The following is a 10,554-nucleotide window of genomic DNA, read 5'->3' as shown; positions in this document are numbered from 1 at the left end:
TTTATAGACTCTATCCAATATTCTTTTTTGAAGAGTTACAATTGTTGTGCCTCACAAAAGAGTATTTTAAAACATTTAAAATAATTAAAAATTAGGAGATAAGAAAATTTAAATATTTTTATTTTTTAATTAAAACTCTAACATATATAACTTCAATTATATTGAAATGATATTTGTATATATTTATATATGCCCTCTTTATATATAACTTAGCCAGAAGAATTGCAAAACTGGATGACAGCATTAAGATTTCTTGGGCCGGCACTCATGACATGCACCACGAAAAACCTAGCAACTTAACATTAACCTCCTATTCTATTTAGCAATAATTTACATGTGTTTTGATAATCTTCCGCCATGGATATATAGAACTTTTCATGCTTATTACTCTATTTCTATTTATGAGGTGAAAGTATTATAAATTTATTTTTGGAGTGGACGCAATCTCCTTAATCATCGGTTGAACGACGCAAACCCCGCTGACCCATAATGACAAGCCAACGATGCCATCAACGCCTTTTTTTTTTTTTAATTTGAATATTTATAATCTTTTATTGATATATATATATATAAAAAGCGTGTGGGAAAGTGGAGTGAGAATAGGATTCCGGAAAGCAAAGGGCCCGGGCCCCCAAAACCCTAATTGAGGACTCCATCATACATACGCTATCAATCCCGGAGAGTAGAATAAATAAAGCCGTTCGTCCGTGTCCACCCTGCTTTTGATTTTAGAGAGAGCGAGAGAGGGAGCCTCTGTGGCCGAGAGCGGGTGAGAAGGACAGAGGAGAGCTCGAAATATCCGATGGAAGCCGAGTGCGGAGTCCCGGTGGCGCCCGGCGAGGAGGTGGCGGCGAAGAGGGTGAGGGCGAGCGAAGAGGGCGTGGAGAACAACGGGAACGGGGCCGCGGCGGCGGCGGCGGCGGCGGCAGAGGACGGGAAGCCGGTGAACGGCATCTCCGCTGTCATCCCCGGGTGGTTCTCCGAGATCAGCCCCATGTGGCCCGGTGGGTGCTCGATCTTGGTTCTTGGGTTTTCTTCCAAACTGAGGCCGATTCTGGATAATTTTTATTTATTACCTCTCTTGTCATGGATCTTGATATTGAAATCTATATTTGGATACAATTCTGTTTTGCTTATCAAGGTTGTGTTTTATAGTTTTTCCTGCTAAAAGAGTCTTTTTTTTAATGTGGTTTTATTCCCTTCTGGAACTGTTTAACTTACACTAAATATTATGTCCTGTGTTTCAAGATCGAGTCTTCTATTTTTTTTCTCCGTCTAGAAGAGTAGTTTTATTTTTGATGGTTTAGTTCTTTTTCTTTCTCTTCTAACTGTTTAATTTATGATGATAGATGGATCTCTTTTTATATTTACACATGCAACTGACCTATATTATGCTTAATATTTTTTTGTGGTTATTTGGTTTGTTTTTTTGGTTGTAAAGACTCGAGTTGCTTGAAATGTTCTTCTTCTTCTTCTTTTCTTTTAGTTATCTCAAGAAAATAATATTCTTTGGATTTTATTTATTGTATTTTTATTTTTCTTAATTCTCTACAAATGGATGATGCTTGAAAGAAGGGCCAAGCATCTATATCTATATCTATCTATGTATATTTGTGGATCGAATTAAGAGGATGGTGGGATAATTGTCTCACCGAATAACAGAGACAAGAAATAATCCGAGTATAAGTTCCTACTCTGGTTATCCACCTTTCTGTGTTTCATTTGTTTTGGGTCGAAGCATAACTCAAAAAAGTTATTGAAAAATCTGTTATTTTCTTGGATGTTAAGACTCCTTTAGCTTTATTGTTTTTCTGCTTATACTTAAAAGTTTGACAATTTAATTCACTACCGTTGCTTCTTGTTTAGTTGGTGTGTGTGTGTGTCCATATTACCTTTTAGCTGAATGTTGGGTCTCCTTTTTCCTTTTTTTTCCTTCCAATGACTATTTCTTATTGGAAAAACTCCACAATGTTTATCTGTTCCAAATTTTAGTGAAGGTCACTGCTGTTATTTTCGTACCGGATAGGTATACTCTCATGACTGATGCTCCATGGGTTAACTTTGTCTGAAGATCCTCTGCAAGCTTTCCATGTTTTTTTATAAATATATATCTATCATGTGTTCATGTTAAGCACTTTGTTCTGTTCTCGGTCTTGTAAGATGTTTAGCTTTATGTTAAGTAGATTTTGATTATTACAGGACAACTGTTGCTCTTTAAATATCTTTGTCTTTTGTGTGCGGATCTGCTATTGTTTAAGAAAATTTGTTTTTGCAGATCAAGAAAAAGGCCATCTTTTGCTTTAATGATTGTCAATGCATTTCTTTGGTTTGGTTTGGTTTGGATTCCAAGAAAGTAAGGGAAATTAAAACAAGAAAAATAATTGCTACTCATGGCTGCATTGCTCCGATCAAGACCTCCATTGTCTTTTCCTGTTACTTTCCTAGTATCAAAACAGAGCCTGATCGAAGGCTTCTTTTTATTTGGTCTTGTAGGATTATTAGGGTTTGCTAAAAATTTCCCAGTTTTTTTTTTCTTTTGCTATTTAACAAGTTATTGGAGAGAGAAACAAGGAATATGTCTTGTGAATATTCAACTGTTGATTGACTTCTCTGGCTCTGAGAATAAAATGATATTAGAAGGCATGAGTCTGGAAATTATCGTTGAGTATTAAAAATAATTCTAACACTACTAAGCTAAAAATAAACTCCTGAACATATAAGGGATTGTGGAAAAATGATGCTAGATTATGTTGTAATTTTATTCAAACTTCACTAAATTCAATGTTTATGTATTTTAGGGTTTCCATACATTCTTAAATGACTAAATTGTGTCAACATTTCTGCATTCATCGTGTTATGCTTATTATAAATTAAAGCCTGGTGATGTCACGCTCTTGATGTCTTCTGTGACAACAATTGATTTTTAAGAATGCCTCGTACCATTTACAGGAGAGGCTCACTCCTTAAAGGTAGAGAAGATTTTGTTCCAAGGAAAATCGGAATACCAAAATGTCATGGTTTTTCAGGTAATTCACCACTTTGAGACACCCTGAATATTCTCTGTAGGTGTAATGCATGCCTTCTTTTTTTTTTTTATAGATATACTTGTACTGTGAATAACATGCCTGTGCTATTATGGTTTCAGTCATTGACTTATGGCAAAGTTCTTGTTTTGGATGGAGTCATTCAAGTGACTGAGAGGGATGAGTGCGCTTACCAAGAGATGATTACTCACCTACCACTTTGCTCTATTCCAAATCCTAAAAAGGTAGCTTTGTCATATTAAGCTTAATGCTCCATATTTATCTTTGTAAATTATCTTAGACTAAAACTTTTGTCTTGAAATCTTGCTTTAGATGTTGTCTCATTGATTAAGTTAAACATCATTTGTCTGTTATTCCAAATGGGGAACATTCTCTTTCAGGATTTCATGTATGCATTATGATCTCTTTGAAGAAAATTAAATGAATACGTGGATGAGTTTCTTTTCATTTTAAATGGTTGAATCAGTGTTTATGGATGAAAGTTAAAGTTTCGGCTGTTGGACTTTTCATCTTGCACCACTTGATTGCGATTGACACATCATGCTAAAGCTATTCTGGATTTACTTTTTCATTCAATTTGACATGTGATAACTCCTGTTCGTGTAACTGCAGATTGATAAGTGGAGCCTCTTCAGAGGATTGATGTTGTGAAATATGTAATGATGCTCGTATTGAGTAGTCAAAGTGGCATCATTGCATTTTGATATCTCCATTTTCATCTAGAGAGAAAAGTAGATGTGTTTTAATGACAACATGTGCTTGGTCTAAGTGGACTTGGCTAATTATCGACAACCTTTTGTAGAGTTTTTTCTTCGATTGACACATTTCAAGATAGTTCTCTGAAATAATTCTTGAAAAATGCTGAAATAATTCTTGAAAAAATGAGTTTGAATTTGATTATTATAGGGTTGGAAGGTTTTGAATTTCTTTCATCTGAAGATCGTTGACTGGTTATCATTAGAGTGCACATCATGAGGTAACATTAGTCTCTGGGAAATCATAAGAAGGATAATAGATCAGCTAAGGTGTCGAATGATTTTATCAGGCAATGCACTTGATTTATCAATTATTCTTTTAGCATTCTGAGAGTATTAAGGGCATAATTCCTCCATCTCAAGGAAGAATAATTAAACCCTTGGTTCAAGCTATGGTTGCATTTCAATCTGCTGATCTCATGATGAATTAAAAGTCCTCCTCATTGAGGCATGAAGAAGGAGCTACTAAAGGACTGTTAACTTAGTCTAGTTCCATCTGATTTCTCAACTATGTGATGCTCAGCAGCTCAAAAGAAATTGTGGAAACACTCAAATAGCATCTTTCTCTTCATGCCCTATTGACTTATCCATCATATCTTGTCAAGCAGAAACTTAACTGATACCGGTCAGGATGTAGTAGATTTGATTCAGCTAAAGAAACATTTGGTCAGGTGTGGTTTGGTTGAATCTAACTTGATTTGAGCAAACCCATTAACATACTAGTTCAAAGTTGTAACATTCAAGTAACAACTGGTCATTACTATTAGTTAACCTACTCCACACAAAGCACCAAGCATGCTATTGCACTGCATTCACATTTTGGTGAGGGATGGACTTCCTCTGCCATGACTAATCTTGGCATCTTTAATTAAAACCTAGCCTTGATGATAATAGAACAGTTTGATACTGAATTAGCAATACCTATCCTCTATTTTTGTTTGCCAGTTTCGATAGAGAATTTTTTTTACACACTTAAATTAGGTCTTTCACAAACAAGCGGTGTGCGCCACAATGCATAGATAAATTCACCAGTTTTGTTGAAGATATTATTCTGTTTCCAGGCAAAGTTAATTCGTCTTTGTTAGTCCATAAATTAATTCATGGCTATATTTGACATGTCACTCGTACAGCTTATTTCTATGATTTTCCTCTAGTTTTTCCCATTGATTTACTCATGCGGTGATGAAGGCATTGTGTTTAATATTTTATTACAAACTGACAAGAAATTGATAAGCATGCTTCTTCCTTTAAGATTTTGAAACCTTTCATGTGCTTTATTGTTTGAAACAGCTGTTACTGTTGCAGGTGTTGGTTATTGGTGGAGGTGATGGTGGCGTTTTACGTGAAGTTTCACGCTATTCTGCCGTGGAGCAAATAGACATATGTGAAATTGATAAAATGGTTGTGGATGTGAGTAATTTAAACTCTTCTTATTGCCCTTTTATCTTTAATATTACTGTATTGCAACATAAAAATAATAAAATTGTGATTCTTGTACTAAAGTGTTCATCTTTCATCTGAGCATTTACATGATGCTTCCAGCATGCGGTTGTGCTCAATCATGAAAAGTTACTCAGCGAATTGTAACAATGAATGTCACTGGTTTATTTAATGATGTTCCTTAATCTACACAACATAGAATACGATACAAGTATCATTCACAATTACATATCTAGTTTAGGGAAATTCCCAGCTAACTTTACATAATATAAGTTGGTTCCTGCAATTTTTCTTATAATCTATTGATTTTCCACATGATTTTCCATGTAAAGAGAATCATATAGATAAGCCAAACCCTATATTCTATAAAAACCAATTGAAGCCCACCTATCATCTGTCCTGTTTGATTGCTGCTTGGTTTACTGCTTGTACAGGTGATATTTCCCACTCCCAGTATATGGGTTGTTTGGGACTCTGAAAATATTTCTACGACACCATTGCTGTTTTCTGTTGAATCTTTTCCCACAATCTAATACTTCATCTTGCTTGAAGAGTCTACTGAGCGATCTAGTAGGGACTCTTCTATTTCATATGAAATTTATCCGATTATATTAGACATCACGTAAAGCGACTTTATTGGCATACCCTATTTGCTCTGGAATGTATGAAATGGAAGTTTCCCAGAAACGTCAATCAAGGGTCGAATTTTGGACATTTGATTAGAGGTAGATTCTATGAGTGTGTAAAATGATAGTGCTTTGGTTAAGCTTGCAGTTAATTTTAAGACTGGTGGGAACCTCAGCTTGCTTAGACTAGTTAAGAATTTCCCTTTAATATTTTTTTCTAGTATTTTAGGCACAACCCAATACACCGCCTCCTTTTTCTGCACATGCTATATGACTGATGTTTCAAAAATCTATGCTAGTCCATGCTCCAAAAAGGACACTACTTAGCTATTTCTCATTTGTCATGAAAGTGATGTGAAATTTGTGCAAATTGCAAATTATGCAAGAAAATATGATTTTCCGTTTAGTCATGAATAAGGAGCATGTGATATAGTCTAACAACCTTTATATTATTCCTTTTTCCCTTTTTTTTTTCCCTTTTTGAGGGGGATGGGACTAGGGCTAAAAAATTACTCTATGCAGTATGAAGTCTACTCAGGGAGCCATGTCTGTGCCTGTTATCCACTTTCAATTCTTAATATATTAAGAAGATCTTGAAAGGAATGTTGATTCCTACTCTCAACATCATTTTAAATGAGTGTTACGATGATCTCAATTGTAGTTCCTAATAGCTCAATCTTTTTCTCTTTTCCCCCTTTGGTTGCTTCGTAACTAGTTTGCCCTTTATATGAATCACTATAAAGCAAGATCATAATGCAAACTCCAAAATAATGGCATTGGATTTTATTTAAATGAAATGTGATTAATGCAGAAGGAAAAATGAGGTTGAAAAAAATAGCATTCATATAAAAAGTCATTTCCTGTTGTTCTCTTTTGCCCTTTCTCAGTCAAGGACCTCCTCTTGTTTTTTTTGGCTATTATATAGGATTGAAAATTGTATCTACATATTTAATTAAAATAAAAACACCAATAAAGGTATTAAGACTATCATTCTATTCTTTTTTGAGAACTAGAATAGGAGAAATCCCAGCCAGAATCCAGGGGGGCGGGGGCGGGGGAGGCGGGACTAAAACCTAGGTCCTTGGTACCAACCCCAAAGATTTTACCGTTATTCATCTAAAACTTACAAATTACAACACAAATATGTATGGGATGAGTCAATTCACCAGGTAATAGATATGCGTCTCTATTACATATAATGCTACAACCCTGGACTAAGCTAACACCTTATATTATAATGAAAGACGAGTGCATCTTTGCATCAGGAAAACACCTTTCCTGGTACCCTTCTCTGTTCATATCTTGGGAAGACATCTACCAAACATGTCTTGGGAAGACAGAAACAAGACATCTACCAAATATGAGAGTGCATTAGCCAGTTGTGATAAATAATGGGAAAGGGGGAAAAACTTAACATGTTATTTCTTAATGGGATCTCTGTATTTGCTGAGCCTTCCATGTGCATTGCATGTGGTACTTCCTAGTATGGATAATAGTGAAAAAACTTATAAGAATCAAAAGTTTGAAGGCTGGCTATGTACATAGCATTCTGATTTACTCGCATGCTACAGCTAACACTACTACTCTACTTAGACCTCTGAACTATGATGAACATTTTATGTGCTATTGCTCTCTTCTGATTATAAGTCGACATAACAATTTATTCTCATCTTCATATATTGTAAGCTCTGCCATTTAAACAGTCTAGATAAAATTCTGTATCTTTTTACAATTCATTTATATATTACTTATAATTCTGCGCTTATTTGCTTTGTTTTTTCTTGCAGATTTCTAAGCAATTTTTCCCCCACTTGGCTGTTGGGTTTGATGATCCTCGTGTGAATCTTCACGTTGGTGATGGTGAGATGCTTTTTTAATTATGAATAGTTATCTCGTATAAATCAAGAGCATAACAATAAATAAATCCTCACCTCCCATTCTTTTAACATTGAGGCCAATGATTTGTATTAAAAATTGAAATTGCCACTTGAAGTGATTAAGATTCTTGCACATTCAATGTGATGGTGAAGGGGCTCAGTTACAACCCACATTCCTTGCAGTAAAGAGTAGCTTCAATTTTATGCGAACTATAATACCTTTTACCAATTTTGAGTGAGGATGAACCTTTTTATTTTAAATGTCTTTCAACTCTCACTATCTCACTTGCGTTTTTGCTTGTTAACTTCATTAAGTACTTCATATGCATATGTTTATAAGATTTGGGTGTACCTTTATTAGGGACTTGGAGTGAGAACTTAATCATGGTAGACCTTTTTATTGCTTTTTTCACTCACTGGATAACCAACATACAGGAGTTGCATTCTTAAAAAGTGTTTCAGAAGGTACTTACGATGCAATCATCGTGGATTCTTCTGACCCGATAGGTATGGCAAGATTGGTGAAGTTAACTTGTTTTTATTGCTTCTCACAAGCTCTAACCTCCTTTCTTTGGTCAATCAGGTCCCGCTCAAGAACTATTTGAGAAGCCTTTCTTTGAATCTGTAGCTAGAGCTCTTCGTCCGGGTGGAGTTGTATGCACTCAGGCAGAGAGCATATGGCTACATATGCACATCATTGAAGATATTGTTAATATTTGCCGTCAAATCTTTAAGGGCTCTGTGAATTACGCTTGGACAACAGTGCCAACATATCCAAGGCATGCTCGACTCTAAATGCATTGCTTCTTTTTCAAAAATTTCTCTTTAAGTTAGACTATTAAATGGACATGTGTTGAAGTATCAGTTCATTCATGCAGTGGGGTGATTGGTTTCATGCTTTGTTCCACTGAGGGTCCACCAGTTGATTTTCAGCATCCTGTGTATAATATAGACGAGGATGAGAAATCGAACAAAACAAAGAGGCCCTTGAAATTTTATAACAAAGCGGTACATTTACCTATTGTCTCTCTTTTGTTTCTATAGGATTTCTTATTCTCGTCATTCCTTATTCGGATTGCATTTTTTCAGATACATTCTGCCGCATTTTGTTTGCCATCCTTCGCAAAGAGGGTTATCGACTCTACAGCCAACTAAGCTTCATCCAGAGAGAGAATAGGTGCGGGATGGGGATATGACTGCAAAATATCAGAGCAGCTCAACCTGCATATATGTTCTCTTCAAATGTTAGCAATGTATGGCTGGAAAATAAGTTGACTGTGATTTGGTGGGTCATCTTGCCCCCTTCAGAAGTCAAATCTACAGAAGCAATATGTTTAGCAGCTTTTATTATGATTCCTTCTATGGATGATCTGAGATATTATTGGATGTCCTTGTGACAAGATTTTTTTTTCCCCATCCAGAACGCATTTCGATGTCGTCTCTCTCATTGCGTGGCGGCATGTGGTTAGTGCTAGTATTGTATCTTTGGAAAAATTAGATTACATTGCTATTTACTCTGGTAGGTCTATTGATGGGTCAAGTTTCTTGTTGACCATTGTTAAGGGGCCCTTCCTATTACCAACGTTTGCCCGTTCCTATCATCAAACTACAATGGAGAGCTGGCATGCGACAGGGGGTCAAGGTAAACCCTGTGAATCGCACCTGAATCTTTTCATGAAAAAGTCAATATGTCGCATCTGAACCTATGACATGCTGACTTACAGCATTTTCTTTGAAATCTGACTTAAAACCTGTTCCAGTTATGATACCTGAGACGTGCGGCATATTGCAATCATTTGTTTTACGTTCTAATGCGTTGTAGAACAAGTGGGCGTTCTATTATTTGTTGGAGAACAAGGGGGGAGCATATGGGATAGCCTTTGCGGATTGCTGCTTAACAATAATTTAAAACCTTTTACATAATTTACATATTAGTAAAATCCTATAAATAGGCAAGAGAACATGATTTTGGTTATACGGCGCTCTCAACACCCAGGGGTCTTTAGAGCATGCCTTATGCTTACCAAACATGTTTTGAATCAAACATTAGTTTCTACATGCATGTGTGCACACATATGTACATGCATAAATTCATCTGCCCATGCATAGACATGCGTGCATGTATGCATACATACATACATACATACATACATACATCTATACACATATATCCATGTTAATGGATATATCCATGCAAACATGCATGCATCATCCATTCATCCATCTATCCATTCTTCCATCCATACCTACACACACACAAATACAAAGAAGGGTTCTTTCAGTATTCATCATTCACCTGCATAAAACATAAAGTATAATGCTTGTAGTATATTTATATCACCAACCGAAATGCAAGATTTTACTAAAATACAATAGCAATATCGCGGCAAGCATGAATGATTATTGATACTAAGAGCTGGTGGATTACCTAACCATTTTAGAATGTGCCGTACAAATATTGGAATGTAACTGTAAAATGCAAATCTTTGACCAATCAAATATCTATCATTTTTCTTATCTTTATTTTACTTTGTTTTTATATTTACCTTTTAATTATCTTGCTTTATTTACCTTGCTACATACATATATACATACACACACAGACACCATGATTTCTACTATATACCCAGACACTATGCTTTCTACCATATGCCCATCCCATCATTGGAGGATAGGCTTTAACTGAAAATGAACCTCCATCCTCTTGCCCAAGTAGCGAAGGATGAAACCATTAAATTCAAGCGGCAAAGAATCATTCAAGCAAGTACTCAGTATTCAGATGATAATAATTGTACTCGTGGTACTTAGTAAT

The 10,554-nt window shown here is 35.6% G+C and overlaps 1 protein-coding gene across 1 annotated transcript; it reads left to right on the top strand.

Annotated features, from left to right (window-relative positions):
• The first annotated feature begins 609 nt into the window (after nt 1–609).
• Nucleotides 610–9,256, top strand: LOC103699172 (spermidine synthase 1-like). Its single transcript, XM_008781228.4, has 9 exons — nt 610–1,004; nt 2,950–3,026; nt 3,146–3,268; nt 5,105–5,209; nt 7,653–7,725; nt 8,178–8,249; nt 8,326–8,521; nt 8,621–8,750; nt 8,832–9,256. The coding sequence occupies exons 1-9, from the start codon at nt 803–805 to the stop codon at nt 8,895–8,897; spliced, it is 1,044 nt and encodes a 347-aa protein (XP_008779450.2). The 5' UTR covers nt 610–802; the 3' UTR covers nt 8,898–9,256.
• Nucleotides 9,257–10,554: the final 1,298 nt, after the last annotated feature.

This window comes from Phoenix dactylifera, chromosome 1 (assembly GCF_009389715.1).
Source record: "Phoenix dactylifera cultivar Barhee BC4 chromosome 1, palm_55x_up_171113_PBpolish2nd_filt_p, whole genome shotgun sequence".
NCBI lineage: Eukaryota > Viridiplantae > Streptophyta > Magnoliopsida > Arecales > Arecaceae > Phoenix > Phoenix dactylifera.
This window is presented reverse-complemented; position numbering and strand designations above follow the sequence as displayed.